Genomic DNA, 18,575 nt, shown 5'->3' with positions numbered 1-18,575 from the left:
ATTACCAAACGTACGGGGACTTCCGCCACCCCGGCTTTATAGAATCGGAACGGCCAGGTCGACAGCAACTCCATGCAGCACGATGGAAACGCGTTCGGATGAAGCCAGAGTATTAGTTATATACACAGGCGGGACCATCGGAATGCTTGTCAGCTCACGAGGTTACGTTCCCGAGCCTTATTTCCTCACTGACACACTCCGGAGCCAAAAACGCTTCCATGACCCTTTGCAAGACTCCCTCTTCTCTAACGCTGCATCTGTAGAGGGTTATAGAGAGTGGAGTAATAGCGGAAAGTCCACTCCAATCAACTCAGATGACGTCACGACTCCGGCTGCATCCAATCAGTCTACCCTTCTGGTTAGATCCTCCCGGCCGATTGGTAGCACGGGTACCCTGTCTCCTTCTATATCTTCGCAGATTCGGAAAGTGATTGAGCAGCCTGAATGTCGAAATGTCGCTGATGGTGTCTATGAGACACGTCTGCCGAGTCTTGTAACTCCCCGAAGTATCGTTCCTGGACACGGACATACGAAACGCATACGCTATGCAATTCTTGAGGTCAGTCGTCCGTATGTATTCATCACTCAGCCAACATCTTAGCAAATCCAGTGGAACCCACTGCTTGATAGTAGCAACATGGAAATGGACGGTGCTCATCTTTGGCATTCCTCTTAGATGAGTCTCCCGTTCACAATTTTGACTAGGACAGATTGGATCCGTATAGCCGCCGAGATCGAGCTGAACTACACTTCCTTTGACGCATTCGTTGTACTACACGGCACCGATACCATGTCATATACTTCCAGCGCACTCAGCTTCCTGCTCGAGGATCTCGGAAAAACTGTTGTACGTTTTACATCCTCCAATAATATGATCATCCTCACGTGATAAGACTAGATCCTTACAGGAGCTCAAATACCCCTCTCGCAACTTCGGAACGACGCTGTTGACAATCTTCTTGGCGCACTGTCTATTGCAGGTAATTACATCATACCAGGTAACTCTGATCTTTCCATCATGCAGCTGTGGTTTATCCTTCGTTCTAGAATGCAGTTTGTATTTCAATCATACATTGTACCGCGGCAATAGAGTATCTAAGGCCTCTTCCTATGACCTCAATGCCTTTCACAGCCCTAATTTCCCCCCGCTTGTAAATGGTATGTGAGCACACATATCATCTCCGTAGTGGTCATAAATTTTCTTTCAGTTGGAATTGATATAGTCGTTAACTGGATTGACGTCCTACGTCAGACTAGCCTTCGAAGATTCAGAGCCTACAAAGGAAAGTGTTAATATTTCATCTCATTCGATAATCTCACTGACATCTCCCTAAAGAAATGAGTCCCCATGTCGGTAAGGACACACAGAACACATTTACATTCAACCTAACACTTTCTAGCAACTCTCCGCCTCTTCCCGGGCATGACAGGTGCCACTGCTCGCGCATTCCTTGCCCCGCCAACACGTGGAATCGTTCTAGAGACATTCGGTGCCGGAAATGCTTCTCAACGACCAGATGTCCTGGCTGCATTCAAGGATGCATGCGACGGAGGCGTCGTGATCGTCGCTATCTCTCAGTGTTTCAAAGGCTCTGTGTCAGGTGATTACGAGACAGGACAAACACTAATCCAAGTCGGTGTTGTCCCCGGCGGAGACATGACCCCCGAGGTGTGTCATCTTTTTTAGTTCTCATCTCAGCTAACTGACTATCGGAAAGTGTGCTCTTACCAAGCTTAGCTACCTTCTGGCAAAACCCGAACTTACCGCAGCCGAAGTGCGCTCACTTATAAGCCTTTCTTTAAGAGGCGAGCTCACGCCACCCATGCCATCTCTACCTGCGGCGCCGTCATCAGATGATGTAAACACAGATCTTTCGGGACTGCTTTCTCAGTTTGTTCGCCTCTCTTCGTCTGCACGGAAGACAGATATCCCTCAGATTGTGATTGGGGAAGAAGCGCAGGACGCTACAGCTCCATGGAGTCGTACTGCTGCAGAACGCGCAAGCACGGAGGCCGCACTCTTACCGTTTCTTGTACATCTTGCTGTCGCGCGGGATGACATCGAGGGACTTGAGTTCTGCCTTACCTCAGCAGGTACAACCTCGTGTTCCGGTGTGACTGAGGGAACGGCAGAGGTCGTCGTCCCAGGAGGTATAGTAAATTGTTTGGACCCAGGGAGCGGACGGAGTCCTTTACATGTCGCCGCATCAAATGGGAATATAAGATGTGTCGAGAAATTACTAGAGAGTGGTGCTTTGGTGCATCTCAGGGACGAATTGGGACACACTGCCTTATATTATGTGAGTGTTGCGTGATTTTAGTGTGGGTTCAGGTGGCTGAGGTTGGTAGGCTGCGCGTCAGGGCCATGGTGACATTGTCGATACGCTTGTGAGCGCAGGCGCGAATCTTGGGGGCATGGAGAATGAGGCAGGTTATGTGGGGCTTGCGGTGCAGAATGCTGTTCATGCTGGAAATGAAGCTACGGTGGACATTTGGAGACGGGCTGGCGTGAAACTTGCGGATTAGTTATTAGTTGTCTCTGCAGCCTTGTGACCACGGCGAGTTTCATACCGTTAGCGTTATGTACAAAGTACAGTCGTGTAATATTGGAGAAAATAAATTTGATGATACCGCCACGGATCTGCGGATCCAGTTAGATCTCAGTGCGAAGCCAGCATCGTGAATTGCCGCACTAACTCTAAGTACAGCAGAGCTCAAAACCATTTTGTCCTTCATGTATGCTGCAATGGTTCCATCGTTCCGACTCCCGTCCACGACTTCGGAGCTTCGCTGAATGTCACGATACACGTGACCGACGCGTCGTGGGATCATGTTTATTTTTATTTGTCTTTAAGAGGATAGCACGCCTCGTGTTCCCCACAAAAGGGTGTTTCACACCTTTCACTTTTCCCCAGGACCGGCCAGTCCGCCTTATATAAAGGTTTGGGTTCCGCTGGCAAAAAGATCGGGTTGACCTTCTCTTCTCTTTATTTCGTCTTACAGTTGGTCATCGCTGGAAGATTCTAACCTCTCTCTCATTTGACCTTTATCTACTGCAGACTACTTTCGCGTAACGATCGGATCAGATCACTGATTCGCAGGTTGAATTTCGGGTTTCGAGTCAAGTTCGAGAAAATTAGCGTCATGGCTTTAACGATAGCAGCACATCCAATACTAGTCAGAGACCACGCATCGCGCGTAACACGGGCGGGATCCGTTCTCGTTGACGCAACCAACTTGCACCGTCGTATCAGGTCTTCACCATCGACGAAGCACTATAACCTTCTTTTCCCGCTCTCCTCCCGCCCCTGCAAAGCCCCACCCACCCTTTCTCTTTCAGCGACATGCGCTAGCTCCTCGCAGTCGCAAGCGCTCCTACCATCTCCCCTCGATCTACCAGACGTCCGGAGTGTCATACCCTTCCCTTCCACGTTATCCGCAGATGATGTCGCAAGCCTAATGGATGTCAATATGTTCGATGGGACAACCGATAGCGTTGATTCGCAGTCTTTCCCATCAGCTCCGTTTTCATCTTGTAATGGCACCGCCTCCCCGTGCTCTGCGCAGGTTCGACTTCGCAAACGGCGTTCCCAAGCTATCGCCACGCTCTCCCAGCCAACAAGTCTCAGACGGGATAAAAAGGCCAAGTCAAGGGAGAATAGCAGGTCCGGGGGTGCAGATGCGACTGTGCGCAAGCGGTCTCGTAAGAGTTGGCGCCAAGTCGCGGACTTGATGTTCCTCGCCACCGTCCATCGCAGCCTCGTATCGAACTGCAGTACAGATCCGTGGGACTGCGTTCGCGGGGAGGATGTTGCGCCAGTAGATGCACAGACCCTTGAGGGGCAGGATGTGCTGCTGGCGCGCAGGATCCAGACACGACTGATCGAATATGGATGGTCATTGGTAACTGATGGCATCCAGGAGGTGCCTCGCGATAATGATACATCCATTCCTCCTTGCGCGCAAGAAGAGTCATCTCGATCTAGACACTCCGAGGCAGTCCTCAGCCTCCGTAGCCTATCATCTGACACGCCCTCGCCACGATCATCCCCACCGCCCACAAGCTCCCCCATACCCTCTGTCCTCACTATGCCTCAACTCGTTGCCACATTGACGATGCGATACAATGACCGATGTAGCACGCGTTCGCGCTCGAGCTGGAAAGCTCGCCGTGCTGATTTGTCTTCTGGTCATTTCGTCGAGCGGAAGTCATCCCTGTCTGTGGCTTGTAGCTAGCAGACTTGTGCGTGCTGGCTTCCTACTCTGACGAGGCAGAGATTGAATCTCTGCTGCCAGGTTTCGTATCTTGCCGCCGACGCGTCATATATCTTCGCCGCGGCCACGACGCATCGTATCCTTGCCACGATGCCTCACCATTGCCACGAGGCCTCATATTTGTCACGAGGCATTTGTCTTTTTTATGTATTTTCACGACGTTTAACGGGCGATACGGCATGTCATACTGTGTATTGATAGTCATTTAATTCTTCGCGCGGACACGGTTGAGTACGTGTGCCCGCTAATTTGTGTTCTTGCTTGCGAGATCTACGTAGTGCTGTGCAACTCAGCGTATTGACGATGTTATGATTCAATTAATTGTGACTACATTGGTCAAATTTCAAATGCGAGATGCAGGTCCTATGTTCGTGGGATGTGTGCACAATTGTCGAACTTCGGAACGCGCAGTTTCGGATTCGCAATATTGTGCTCGTGTATGTACAAGCGCTCGGTGGCGCCTACTGTGTACCCCAAGTCCTTTGTTCTTTGTCTGGATTATTATTATGTAAACGGCGACACTCTCAGCAAGTACTACTCCATCAACTGAGAACTGACTCTACTTGTTTCCGATATCCTCCTGTACATATTCACACATGTGAATCGAATACCACCTATTGCCAATAATTCATCGTCTCCGAATCGGAAATCCCTTGCATCGCTTGCGGCAACATGCGAAGCCTTCCACGAGCCCGCGATGGATTTGCTGTGGGCTGATGCATATGGGTTAGAGCTACTGTCGGGCTGTGTAACGAGGTTACATTAATGCACTGGTATATCGTGCATCGGTGAGTGCAGACCATTCTTGTTCTGTTTACTTTTTTTTCGTTTATCGGCTGACCAACCATGATATATACTGAATAGCAGCACTGGGACCCTTGGGCAGCAGGCGTCGAACCATGATCTGCCGACGATGTCCGCCAATGCTTGCGTCGCTCCGCACGTATTTGCATATTATCCACTGACAACCGCCTTGTCCCGCTTTCTCGGTTATCCCCATAGATGTATGCGTCTTCCCAAGGCTGCAGTGGTTGTCTCTTCCCAGTTCCAAATATTTGGGGCTATTCCTGTCCAACACCCTGCGCAGTTGTTCTGTATTTTCTAGCAATGCAAATCATGCGATTCCTGATACTGCTTTGTTAAACTCATCCATCAAAACAAAATTCTTGACAAGAGCACAGCAGATCGACTGTCCCTGCTGTCTGACCGTGTCCGCAGCTTCTAACTCTGTCTTGTCCACCTCTCGACTGAGTAGTATGGAAGCACCTTTCCAACCTCCGTACCCTAGTGGAAATCGAAGTTTGTGACGGTTGTCGCGCCCTTCCTTGGCCGTCGTTCTCTTTCCTTCTTTGTAGACAGTGCTGCATACGCGACCGCCATCCTGCAACACTTACAATTTCCCTCGTTGAAAAGTTTCTGGATCGATATGGATGCTTTGACTTCGACAGGGGCTGAGCGACTCTTTCGTGCGCTGTCCCACTTCAAACAGACCCTGGAACAACTCACTATATTCGAAGTATATCGCGACCCCCAACGCAAGGCTTTAACAGCAACTCCACATTTCCTTTCCTTCACACAGCTCCGGAGTGTGCGACTCTGACTGTGATTCCGGGACCTGCATCTATCTTGACAACAACCTTCTTCTGGAAGCCATGTCCGCTTGGCCGCACATCCACACTCTGAAAATAGAAAACTGCGGCATCCGTCCTTCTGTTACGTTCCACGGATTATTCACCGCAATCTGACAATGTCCTCGGTTGGAATCGCCGCGACTGTCTATTGACACCTTGGATATCGACATCGATCCTGTTGCTGAGCCAATACAGCATACCTCCTTACAAACATTGCACATGGAAACACCTAGGTCTCACATAGGAAATGCGGAAGTTATCGCTCGCATCGTTTTCAATTGGCTTCCTTGCGTCGACCAAGTCAACAAGGGCGTGGATGATTGGGCGCCTTGGTATGAAATCAATGAACATCTCGTATCATCGAGAGCCGTTGCGCCACATGCCACAGGAGCTGCATCGAATACCTGTATTCAATGGGATGTATTCACGTTTGGGGAACATCTGGAGTTACTACATTTATTCGTGTTCGTTCGTGTCGGTATGGTGGTTTTAACTATGGTTGCAATTGTTTTCTCCCCTCTCACTGCCGAATTGATGCATTACGTGGGTTTTCACGCCTTTCTGTTGTGGTCATCCCCACCCACTCGTATTAATCACTCAATTCATGGAAAGTTACCGAACAGATTCACATCTTTGTCTGCATAATATTAATCAGTACATTTAGCCGCGAACAATTCCGAGTTGAATATGTTCCCACTTGCATGCCCTTCGATTGGACGACCCAGTGTCACCTCCCGAAGTTGTTGCTTGCATCGTTGTCTCCAGATTCCGACCTCTTACGTCGACATCTCCCTCCGAACGCGTCACGGTAGTCTGAAGTGAACAAAGTCGGGATGGCTTCAGCAGGAGCCCAAGTCTTAGGAACCATCGATGTACCAATCATCTACTGAGCTAGGTGGTGCTATGCTATTCGTGATTGATCAAATATTGCGTCAAGCTTTAAACTTTGTCGAGACCGGACTCTTACCCACTCCCAGATGTGCACACACTAACAATAATGTTAATATTCGGGCACCTGTAACAACTTGAAGCAAGATCATAGTGTTCTGTGACATGTGGTATGCGTTCCAGCTTCGAGTTCAAGTGAAACGTATAATTAGAATCAACTGAGATTCCACCATCGACAACACACATCAGTAAACACCGTGGGAGCCTTGAGGCCCAGTGAAAACTGACTGTGACGGGAGGAGGTGTGGTGTGACGATAAGTGATTTTGTCAGCAGCTCAGTGGAAAAACATACGAGAACATGATATGACACGTAGTGAGCGAATCCGCACATTTCAATATATGCGGGGGCGGGTTTCCTCATGCACATAGGTGCTTTTTTCAATGTAAAACATATTTGCGCATTTGAACGCATATACTCGCTCCCCTACCAAATGGTCTAAAATGTGCGCAAATATGCTTGAATAATATCTCGCTCCCCTTGCCAGACGGTTGAAAATGTGCGCAAATATGCTCAAATAATATTAGGCACTGTAGCAACGGGGGTACAAAAGGTGGTACAAAAAAGCTCAAACACACAAATAGCGGCTTGAAAACATGACATGTGCGGACAGCGGCTCGAAAACACTCGAAAACATTGTAGGAAATGCATATGTCGGATGGTGCAGGATCGGATGGTGCTGAATCTAATAAAGTCGTCCTTCGGAGACAGCTTTGGTCCATGTATCGGTAGCGACCTAGTAGATGATGATTTAGAAGGTCCATCGAGAGAATCAAGGACTTACGAGTGCAGCTGCTTCCTCGTGACTTCGGAGCAAGTTGGCGATTTACGAGTTCTGACCATCCTCCACGCAGGGTCTTGCGAATAGCTTTGACTGTTGCTTCAGGGACCGGTTCTCCGTTTTCGCCTTCAAGGTAAGGAATTTTCCCGCGATGAAGCCCTTGTGCGCTAGCTCGTTCCGCCCAATCCAAGAATGCGTCCTGGTTCCAAAATTTGACCTTGGGATGTGTCTCACGAGTCGGCTGTTTGGTGTTACTGGTGCAGGGTGCTGCCAGTGATAGGTGCGTGCCTTTGGAGCCAAGAGACTCCACAGCTTCGTCAAGGCACACAGAGGAGGCGAGCTGGTGAAACATTGCCCTATCATTACATTAGAGAATGCACATGAAGTACATACAAAATCTTACTGTATAGTATCACGTTCAATGGAGAGTTTGGTGACTTGTGCTTCCAAGATTCCGCAACGCTCTCGCAAGGCTTGGTTTTCGTGCATATATGCGCCCTAAAACATACAGTAAGTTAATAGAAACAGTAGCAAATGACTCACCTGCTGAAACAAGCTGAATTGAGGCTGCGGGACTTGCACTGGGGGTGGTGAGAACGAATCTGCCTCGGGTGACGTCATATTTGCCAAGGAGGGTCCAGGAGAAGGCGTATAAGACCCTGAAAATGCACTGTTGTTCCAGAGGCTAGAGCCTCCCTCGCCAGCCATACTGAACATACTAGAACTGTAAGAATTATAAAGTCAGTGATAGGACAGACTGGCTCGATATAAAGTAAAAGCAAGACTGTCCGAGTCTGTATTCGATATTCTGTCTCCGCCAGAAAATACCGAATCGAGAAACTTGAAGTTCTCGGTCTCGACATGGTACCTTTCATTTCACGACTTACCACACATCGATGTCTTCCCCGACTATCATTAGCTCATCCAACATCACGATGCTCGGGGATATACATTGTGTGGCCTCCCGAAATTATATCTCGAGCACACAGAGGCTGGAATTTTCTGCGCACTCGCTTGTAGTAGTAGGCATGTTTTCTATAGATTGAACATACACATGCGCCAAAGTGCGACGTTTCTGTAGATTGTAGACACGCAAAGTAAAGCAAGGAGAGGTTATGCAAAGAGAACAAAGGGAAACACGCGAAGTTAACACTTTACAATGCAATGTTGCAAGCACGACGTGTGCAAAGAGTCAGATTATGATAAACGAGCATATCCGAACATGTAACTAAAAAGGAAAATCATTTCTAAGCATGTGACGACTCCTCCCGTCACAGTCAGTTTTCACTGGGCTTGAGGCGTACTACGCGACGGTGTTGTCAGTAGGACTGTTCGTAGTACAAGTTCGTACCCTCAACCTCACTGCCCTTGTCGCCGCTCCGCTCAGCGAACCAATTTGAATCGTCGCCAGCTCAAAGCCATGGATTCGATGATGAAACGCATCGGTGGTCCGTGGTCATTCAAACCTGGATACACCAGCCAGCGCTAACGCTATCGAGGCGTTAGGAGTCCATGACCGCACTCGGAAGTTACATTCAATGTCCAAAGCCAAGCCCTCCAAGAATAACTGATAACGAACCTCATTGCACCCATGCGGCATCGATAGCGAAGAAGCTTTCAAGAATAGGTAGGATCAAGTTGCTACTTGCTTGGATCCGGGATCAATCGTTTCATCCTCATCAACAGGCGTTAATTATCACTCAAGATGGAGTGTTCTGGCCCCTTTATGTTTGAAATTCTGCGATAGGATTTGGCTGGGGAGCAGATATGGGATATTCGAAGTGTTGTTGGATGTGTGTGTCGTCTGCGCTATTGGTGCTCTCTGTACCTCAGATGGCGTTTGAGCGTTCTGCAGGTTAGAAAAAGACATCCACGATCTTTCTTGAAAGTTCACTTCGACCGTGCTCGACATCATCAACCTCCAGTAAAATGTCGCACTCCATTCCAAGCATCCCACTTCTTCAAGCTTTTGAAGATAGTCAGAGCACTGCATCTGCAGTCGCTGTTTTCCCCGATAAACGACGGATGATAACATGCTCGCACGACAAAATGCTTTGTCTGTGGGACTTGAAGACAGGTGCGATGTTGAAGAAGATGGAAGGGCATCGCAATAGGGTGTTGGCATTGGCAGTATCAAGAGATGGGCGATTGATAGCAAGCGGTGATGAAAGCGGCGAAGTCATCGCCTGGCATGGAGAAACTGGACAACCACTAACGTCGCAACCCATCAAAGCCCACTCCCATGGCATCTCCTCGCTGGACTTTTCTCCCGATGCAACAGAGCTAGCCACTGGTTCAGAAGACTGTTCGGTGAAGCTGTGGAACACGCCAACATGGCATCAATCGTTACGAGGTTCAAAATCAATTTCCTGGAGTAGCTCCGTCCGCTGCGTTCGGTATTCGCCATCTGGCGAGCTTCTTGTCATCGCAACTGACAGCAATATCAACGTTTTTAATCCGGGCACAGGGAAATGCACAGCGAGCTTCGAGGCTCACCCGACAGGGAATATGACGATTGCGTGGACACCTGATGGCATTCGCCTTCTTTCAGGAGGCAATAGCTTTGATCCTACCATACGCGAGTGGGACACATCGACCTGGAATCAGGTCGGCGATCCCTGGACGGGTCATATGGGCAGTATCAAAGCCATTACCATCAATCCGGCTGGCACACTCGCCGCTTCCGTATCTGAGGGTAATGATGTCCGGCTCTGGCGGCTCTCTGATCGACGAACGATCATCGTTTTCAAGCACTCATACTCGATTCCATACGTCACTTTCTCCATAGATGGCAAGCACCTCCTCAGCGGAGGTGAAGATTGGGCGATACCCAACTTGGGCATTAATTCAAACGTATGTTTCTATCCTTGGCTTGTATGACACAATTCGAGCGTGCTCTGTACAGATCCTTGCCATCGACATGACGTCCCGCAATGCACTTATAACCGGGGATCTGTCTCGTGTCGAAGAGCTACTCACCCAAGAGATCGACACCAGTACCAACAACTATACTTCCTATGCGAGCCGCTCATTCGTTATGGCGCGAAAAAACGACTGGGACCGCGCCCTTGATGATGCAATCAAGGTGAGATAACTGACCGATCATGGCCAACCCACGAAAGGCTAAATTCATTACGACGTAGTCCATCAGTATTCAACCCTCATTGACAGGCTATATCTCCAAGGGCATAGCCCACTGCGGGAAAGGCCACATCCGGGACGCCAGGATAGCATTTAACATTGCGTTCTTGTTCACGAACCAAGAGTCAGAGGCCATTCATTTTCTTATTTTGATCAAGGTAGGTTGCATTTGTCTCGCATACTATCTGCTTCATTGTGCGTTTCAGGTCATCGTCCTCTTCAATCTAGATCAACTCGAGGAGGCAATGTTGCTCCTCAAAGAGCTCGCTGCCACCCGTCCGAATGTCGATCTTCTCGCGTGTCGTGTTGTGGAAGTGAGAATTATGTCGTTAGCCTTGGCTAACAACACTGATTTTTGCAAATCGTACGTTAGGCACATCTACGTGTTCAGCTTGGAATCAAAGCCTTGAATGACGCACGTCACGACGAAGCCGCTGACCATCTCACTGTCGCTATCAACTCCAGCGCATTCTCATCAAACTTCATTCGTGAGGACTTCATCGTGGTGCGTTAAGATAAGAAATCAGAAAATGCTTTTCATAATTGTGCTTTTCCCAGCTCTTCGGCTGGGACCTCAAGTCCTTGTGGCAAAAGGCACACCAGAAACGATGCGATGCACACCTTCGGGCAGGTAGACCTGAAGAAGCCCTGCAATCGTTTCGACATATAATGGATACAATTGACAACAATGCAAGGGCCAGCTGCCTTGACTGGTCCAACGGCGAGTCTAATTTTTTAATGTCACTCAGGCTAGAATACTCACCTGCATTTCACTCAGCTTTTAAGAAAGAATGCGGCACGCTCTGCCTTGCTAACGGAGATGCCGCCCTCGCTGCGAGTGATCATGACAAGGCTATTGACCTATACTCAGCGGCGATCGACCTTAATTCTACATCCCATGTCATCTTTGCAAAGCGCAGCAAGGCCAAGTCGGATAAGACGCTATGGGACGATGCCCTTCTCGATGCACAAAAGGTACGATGACATCTAGTAGAGCTGTAGTCAATGCTCACTTTGGCGACGCATAGGTCATTGACCTCGACCCCTCGTCTTATACTGGATACCAGGTGAAACATGCAGCCCTTCGTGGTGCACAACGCTACGATGAAGCTATCGAAGCCTTCAAAACCATGTTGTCTAAGTTGGACAGTGCTCCCGAAGCGCAGATACGAGGTAAGACCCCGGTAGAACACTCGTGGGTTAAGTCGAAAATGTTTATTTTGTTCAACAGAGCTGCGTCAGCAGTATGTTTCTCCACCCGAAGTAGAAGATGCTATCCAAACCGCTGCCTGGGCCGAGCTTGAATCTGCTCCGCTTCGTCTAATTAACACCTCCACGGGTCTTTTGTGCAATCGACCAGCACAAATAAACTCCTTCAAAATGAGCGCAACATACAAGGAACTTCTGTCGTTCACAACGAAGCATTCAGACCTCCAAATGGAGTGCATCAGAGACGTGGCGGCGTTGTACTTCCGCCGTGTCTTGCTGTCACACAGGTGGGAAGAGATAGAGCCGCTGCTGCACGACGTCCAGGATAAAGTCGTGTACGAGTTAAATGCAGTTGGCGGCATCGTGAAATTGCAGTCGTTCTGCAAAATCGCTCGTGATACGGGGTATTACTGGGCGTGGATGGATGCATGTTGCGTCGATAGGAATGACGATGCTGAGATCCAAGAAACTATCGATTCCATGTTCATCTGGTACCGCCATTCGGCACTTACCATCGTCTACCTGTGCGATGTTCCTCCTTCATCCGGGCCTGGCGCACTGGCGAATAGCGCCTGGAACAAGCAAGGATGGCCCTTTCAAGAATTCGTGGCTTCCAGAGTTGTTATCTTTTATCAGAAGGATTGGTCGTTATATCTCAACGATCAGTCTCCCAACCACAAAGAGTCCCCAGCCATCATGAAGGAGCTGGAGGATGCGACGGGCATGGATGCGCAGGCCCTCGTGGCCTTCTGTCCAGGGATGAACAACGTCCGAGAGAAACTGCGATGTGCGTCGATGCGTGAGACCACGCTGCAGGAAGACGTTGCATATTCATTGTTTGGCATCTTCGGCATCCACCTACCTGTCCTTTATGGCGAGAATAAGCACAATGCCCTTGGACGGCTCCTGCAGGAAATCGTGGCTCGGTCAGGGGACATCACTGTCCTGGACTGGATCGGACAATCATCCGGGTTCAATAGTTGTCTTCCAGCCGACATCACCTCATACGCAACTTTGCCGCGCACCGTGCCGCCTCAGTCTGAGGATGACATTCGGACAATAGTCTCCTTACTACGAAGAAATACCGGGGTCGTCAATTTGGCTTCGAAGCTTTATGACGAGCTTGCCAACGTGAGCGCTCCTCGTTTCACGAACCGCAGACTGCATCTACCCTGCATCACATTCCGTGTCGCGAAGATCAGACAGAAGAGTGGTCCAGCCCATGAGACTCATTTCACGTATGAGGTCAAGGCAAATGGACTTCATGACCTACTGATCGCCACGGAAGATATTCTGATGCAGTCCGCGAGGCCCACTTTGCAGACGTTCTTGCTTGTCCTTCCCTGGAATAGGTACCTCCTCGAGCTACCCGATCCTACAGAACCGCCTGCCAGTGATGATACGCAGAGTGAGGATACGCAGAGTGAGGATGATTGGTCCTCCGTGCCCCAGTCTCCGTTGGACGACTTGCCCAGCGGTTGTCCTGATTCAGAATCTCACTCACGAGCATTGAGATTGCTTGCTCGCCTTGGGCAGCCTTTCAGCGCACTTTTCCTGACGCAGCTGCGCGGTGGAGAATATAAGAGGATCGCATCGGATCATGGTATCATTGCACAGGTCAAAGACATAGCTTCTGTTGGCGATATGATGGACATCAGGACCGTAGAAATATTGTAGCTATATGGATTCTTATGGGAGACTACCTGTAAGGATATCTAAGTACTAGTGGTTTGTGCTTGTACCGGTGCCCTATCCTCCACTATCAAATATTCATCTCGCTCAAACCTACCTGCGAGGTACTCGGATAAAGGAACGCGCGCAAATCCTCCTGCATTTTTGTTGACGCGCATTTGTCCACAATCGGCACCACCGCCAATATTTAATGGCTGCTTGTCTTTGTCACTTAGTACTCCATCAACATAGAACCGATGCATCAGGCTCTGCTTATTTCCGATGTCCTCCTGGACATATTCGCACAAGTGAATAAAATACCATCTACTGGCAAAAAAACACTGTCTCGGACGTCCCTTGCATCGCTTGCAGTGACATGCAAAGCCTTCCACGAGCCCGCGATGGATTTGCTGTGGGCTGAAGTAGATCGATTGCAACCATTACTAGGTTGTGTAACCAGGCTGCATCCACTGATATATCGTCGTGGCCGTGCGCCGGTGAGTGCAGGCTAGTCTTGACTCGTTCCGCTCCGTTCTTTTTTCGTTCATTCTCAAGGGTTGACCGAGCATCTAATAATCGAATAGTGGGACGACACCTGGGCAGAAGGCATTGAACCATTGTCTGCCAATGAGGCCCGTGAATTTCTGCATCACTCTGCCCGTATCCGTTCATTGAACATTCCATCCACTGATCGCCTCTTCCCGCTCCTCTCAGTAATCCCCGTCGATGCATGCGTCTTCCCGAGGCTGCAGTCGTTAACTCTTTTCTCTGGCACGCATTTGAGCCTATTCCTGTCACACACCCTACGTCATTGTGCCGTATTTTCCGTGAATACAGATCTGCCCCAATCTATTGCGGTTCCTGAGAGCACAGCAGATCAGCTGTCCATTCTGTCCGATCGCGTCCGTTTGTTCAAGCAGCTTGTAACGCTATCCTGTCCACCGCTCGACTGGGCAGCATGGAAGCATCTCTCTAACCTCCCCACCCTGGTGGAAGTGGGAATTTGTGAAGTGCGCGGTCATGGCGCACCTCCTTGGCCGTTGGATCGGCACATCGTCAACTTTTCACCATTTCTTAACCTCACAGCTCTTTCCTTCACGGTAGACAGTGCTGCATACATGACCACAATCCTGCAACACTCACAATTCCCCTCATTGAAAAGGTTCTGGATCATGATCGAAGTTGTGTCTTCGACAGAGGCTGAGCGACTCTTTCGTGCGCTGTCTCACTACAAACAGACTCTGGAACAACTTACTGTAATCTTGAGCGAATATCACGACCTCCAAAACAATTATTTGACAGCGATTACACATCTCCTTTGCTTCACACAGCTCCGATTTCTTCAGTTCGATTGTCTTGATTCCTCCATCTACCTTGACAACAACCTTCTCTTGGAAGCCATGTCAGCTTGGCCGCACATTCACACTCTGAAAATAGAAGACTGCGGTATTCGTCCTTCCATTACATTCCGCGGATTGTTCACAGCACTTCGTCAATGTCCACAATTGGAATCGCTCCGAGTGTTGATTGACACTGTGAACATTGATATCGATCCTAATGCTGAGCCGATACAACACACCTCCCTACGAACATTGGACTTGGAAACATTCGAGTCTCCCATAGGAAATGCTGAAGTTCTCGCTCGCATCATTTTCAAGTGGCTTCCTTGCGTCGACCAAGTTAATAAAGTTGCGGATGATTGGGAGCCTTGGGATGAAGTTAACATGCATCTCGTATCTTTGAGAGCTGCTGTGCGGCGTGTTGTAGGAGGTGCCTTGAATACCTGACTTCAATAGGATACGTTTACGTTCAGGAACATCCTGGAGTTTCTACATTCATTCACGCCAATTCAATGTTCGTATCGTTGTTGGTATGGTTACTTTTAGCTATGATTGCAATTGCTTTCTTCTTTCTGACCGTGATATTGCTTACATGGGTCTTCACGCCTTCCTGTAGAATATCTTCATCTGCTACGATCTACGCCGTGCTATGCAATTCGAAGTCTGATGATACCATGATAGTATGAGCTCTGGTCCAGAACCTACTACAGTACACGTATGTCTCTACACTGAAAAAAAAACACTAGAGTGGATCCTCCGTTCATCAGCCCTGTCTCTAGAATGTGCTACTATGCACTCATTCCAAGTAATACTCGACAAGCTGAAAGCCGTCCGCCTGGTCGAAGATCCCTTCGACAAACACAACGCTAAGGTTGTTTGCGTAATGTGCACGCTCTGCCCTGCTTATCGTGAGAGTCCACCATGTGAGGAGCCTCTATCCGCGTTAGCCCTCCTGCAACACGCAAGAGCGGGTAAGCTCGAGAAAACGAAAACTTGAGTAACGAGTTGGAGGCAAAGATCGCAAAGACACAAAAGAGGTCTGCCAAGGCGCAACGGCTGTCCTCTGACTAGCGAATCATACGTGTGCCTTGCAGCTTCAAGCCCTCTACGTGGCATAAAGGACGCTGCAGTCAAAAAGCTCATATGACACTCCGGACAATATATCATGGGCTTGAAGACTTGGCGATCTGCAATTACTTGTCATGCTTCGCAGCCTGGATCAAAATACTATTCCATACCTTTCGCTCGAAGATGATGAGAGAGAGATCTGTGGATCCGGTTCCCGCCTTTTTGTAAACTTACCCTATAGGAGAAAAGTAGGCTGATGTTATGCGATCCAGGGTGAGAGCACACGGACTTGACAATATGGCCCACAAGGCAGCTTTATCTGATGTGAATCCAAAGTGAGAGCACCCGTGGTGTGAACTGTAGCACGCCGACAAAAAGTTAGAAGATGCAAGATGCACGTCGCACATCATCCTGATCTGACCCATAGATGACGAGGGCGTTGTCGTGCGAAGATCACTGCCTGCATCACCATTTTCTGGGGGGTGACCCATGGTGGTTACCACGATCAGATATCGAGACCAGGCAGTTATGCTTGATATGTGAAGTTACAAGTCGATGGAGAGGATTGGGTAAGTATGTAACTTGGACAGTTGAGACGATGGCATTGAAAGAGAAGCTGCAACGAAGGGCGAGTAACAAACTGTGAGCTACAATCAAACATTTTGGCCATTCAGATACGTGTTTTACGAGACTGGCTGGTGGGAAATGTACGTGAGATTGACGCTCTGACATGAGAACTTTGTCGATGGCTATGAGCGAAATAATGCGCATGTCACGCAGAAGCGAGTTAGCGTATATGCAAGGACGACCGCTGCTGACATCCAAGAAGTCTTCGTTCCCCGTCCTGGCTAATCTCTTTGTAACGTCGAATTTTCATCTGAGCCGTCAGCGTGGGTAAGCTGACCATCAGCTTTAGCAGGAAAAGCGCTGTCATCTTCAAAATCACCGTCGCCGTCAGGATTACAGCTCACCACAGCTCCTTCGAACGCATCCAAAGAATATATTAGCTACTCAACTGCGATTTTGCTCGAGGAGATGCATCACACTGCCATGAATTCCACATCGACGGAGTTGTTGGGTGCGGGTATACGATCCTGATACCGATGATATGCCAGGTATTACAGCCATATCTTCCCCAATGGCCAGCAAATGATCAGGCCCCGATTACGCTTATAGGCGGGTAAAGAGTTTGAGTAAGTGTGGGATGTCTGCAGGGCAGAAATACGGCAGTGGCAATATCGACGGATGGTCGATGCTGCTGTGATTGTCCGGATCTGCAGAGCTTTGGAAGCCTGAGACGAGGACCGTGAAAGTATTTAGAGACCACTCGCTAGAGGTGAGCTGCATACATATCTCTGCGGGCAGCACGCTACTGGCGAACGGGTTAGATAAATCAGCGTGGATATGGAGCTTGGACGCTGTGGAACTCGTGGCTGGTCTGATAGAGTTGACTCCGATTTGGACTCCGATAGGATCCGGGTAATACTGATTCCGAGCATGTGCCCAACTTCCTCCGAACTAAAATCCCAGTGTACAGCCTGTCCCTCTCATCGGTGCATCGGCGTCGGCACGTGTTGACGTTAGTAGCTCTCGTGAGTAATACTTTGCAATTTTCTACCAGGGGATGTTGACCTCGTGTAACAGAGGATCCCAGCAAGGATTTCCTGCGAATCTCCAAGAGCATCAGCATACACAGTCCAAAGTCATCCTCGGTCAGAATTAATATCCTGTAAGCAAGCTGTCTCATATATAACTCGCAATGCCTGGCGCGCCTGTATTGACCGAAGTATGCTCGTCGACTGACCAATAATCGCCAAATAACCCGTTTTAATTCAAAGATCCCGACAGACTTCCATAGTTCACGATCTGCCGTCATTGATATTGGTACCGCCGACCTTGTCTTCCCCCACTTTTGAGATGGACAGGGTGAAGCAGAAGCGATGATGGGAGGTTGTGGGACGTCAAGTCTGGAAAGGGCACACTTAGATTGTGTGGTCAATGTGCTGGAGTCCAAATGGTGAGCGAGCCGTGAGTGGATCGATTCAGAGACGGGACACATAATGGCATGGAATTCAAGAACGGCCACCAGTACTACGTGTGGGCGGTGATATTCTCATGGTACCCGAGTCAACAAAATTGCGATGGGGACGCGTTATAACAACAGTGTAAAAATCAGGGATGCAAACATGCTCATAACGCTCAAATATGGGTTTGGAGCTTGGCATGGACGTTGGATGGAAAGAAACTCATCTCCGGGATCTTCGACAGTCACCCGGGCGGAGAGCTCCGAGTCCATCCTCAAAGGTAAAACCAACTTTGTCAACATCATCAGCTTGTCTCGGAACGACCGCCTGCTTGCATGTGCATCGGATGATGAAACGGCACGTCTGTGAATTCTCGACACAAACCTTCCAGTCAGACCTCCCCTCCAGCACAGAGAGAGTACAATGTGCAGCCCTTTCAACTAATGGAACCTAGTGTTAGTCGCTGGTTGTCGCGACAAAGATGTGTA

At 49.1% G+C, this 18,575-nt stretch overlaps 6 protein-coding genes across 6 annotated transcripts; 4 read left to right on the top strand and 2 right to left on the bottom strand.

Annotated features, from left to right (window-relative positions):
- The first annotated feature begins 536 nt into the window (after positions 1-536).
- Positions 537-2,638, top strand: BJ212DRAFT_1397320 (asparaginase-domain-containing protein). Its single transcript, XM_041337243.1, has 9 exons — positions 537-650; positions 711-847; positions 899-998; positions 1,048-1,158; positions 1,209-1,283; positions 1,337-1,354; positions 1,401-1,669; positions 1,719-2,300; positions 2,350-2,638. Exons 1-9 carry the CDS (start codon positions 638-640, stop codon positions 2,524-2,526), a joined length of 1,482 nt encoding a protein of 493 aa, XP_041186335.1. The 5' UTR covers positions 537-637; the 3' UTR covers positions 2,527-2,638.
- A 153-nt stretch (positions 2,639-2,791) lies between these two features.
- Positions 2,792-4,664, top strand: BJ212DRAFT_1397318 (uncharacterized protein). Its single transcript, XM_041337242.1, has one exon. It carries the CDS (start codon positions 3,145-3,147, stop codon positions 4,234-4,236), a length of 1,092 nt encoding a protein of 363 aa, XP_041186334.1. The 5' UTR covers positions 2,792-3,144; the 3' UTR covers positions 4,237-4,664.
- Positions 4,665-5,696: 1,032 nt separating this feature from the next.
- BJ212DRAFT_1397315 (uncharacterized protein) lies at positions 5,697-6,557 on the top strand. The gene is made up of 3 exons (XM_041337241.1): positions 5,697-5,791; positions 5,826-5,987; positions 6,093-6,557. Exons 1-3 carry the CDS (start codon positions 5,702-5,704, stop codon positions 6,549-6,551), a joined length of 711 nt encoding a protein of 236 aa, XP_041186333.1. The 5' UTR covers positions 5,697-5,701; the 3' UTR covers positions 6,552-6,557.
- Positions 6,558-7,346: 789 nt separating this feature from the next.
- BJ212DRAFT_1581291 (uncharacterized protein) lies at positions 7,347-8,828 on the bottom strand (the record flags this gene model as incomplete). The annotated part of the gene is made up of 6 exons (XM_041342304.1): positions 8,687-8,828; positions 8,522-8,636; positions 8,178-8,358; positions 8,038-8,132; positions 7,638-7,990; positions 7,347-7,589 (listed from the first exon to the last, which is right to left on the bottom strand). Coding segments are annotated over exons 2-6 (915 nt in total), but the record flags the coding sequence as incomplete, so codon positions are not given.
- A 5,151-nt stretch (positions 8,829-13,979) lies between these two features.
- Positions 13,980-15,686, top strand: BJ212DRAFT_1397295 (uncharacterized protein). Its single transcript, XM_041337240.1, has 2 exons — positions 13,980-14,152; positions 14,240-15,686. Exons 1-2 carry the CDS (start codon positions 14,057-14,059, stop codon positions 15,440-15,442), a joined length of 1,299 nt encoding a protein of 432 aa, XP_041186331.1. The 5' UTR covers positions 13,980-14,056; the 3' UTR covers positions 15,443-15,686.
- A 1,489-nt stretch (positions 15,687-17,175) lies between these two features.
- BJ212DRAFT_996373 (uncharacterized protein) lies at positions 17,176-18,479 on the bottom strand. Its single transcript, XM_041344542.1, has 2 exons — positions 18,472-18,479; positions 17,176-18,414 (listed from the first exon to the last, which is right to left on the bottom strand). Exon 2 carries the CDS (start codon positions 18,120-18,122, stop codon positions 17,457-17,459), a length of 666 nt encoding a protein of 221 aa, XP_041186330.1. The 5' UTR covers positions 18,123-18,414; positions 18,472-18,479; the 3' UTR covers positions 17,176-17,456.
- Between the last annotated feature and the right edge of the window lie 96 nt (positions 18,480-18,575).

The sequence above is a fragment of the Suillus subaureus genome (assembly GCF_016647635.1).
Source record: "Suillus subaureus strain MN1 chromosome Unknown BJ212scaffold_76, whole genome shotgun sequence".
Lineage (NCBI taxonomy): Eukaryota > Fungi > Basidiomycota > Agaricomycetes > Boletales > Suillaceae > Suillus > Suillus subaureus.
This window is presented reverse-complemented; position numbering and strand designations above follow the sequence as displayed.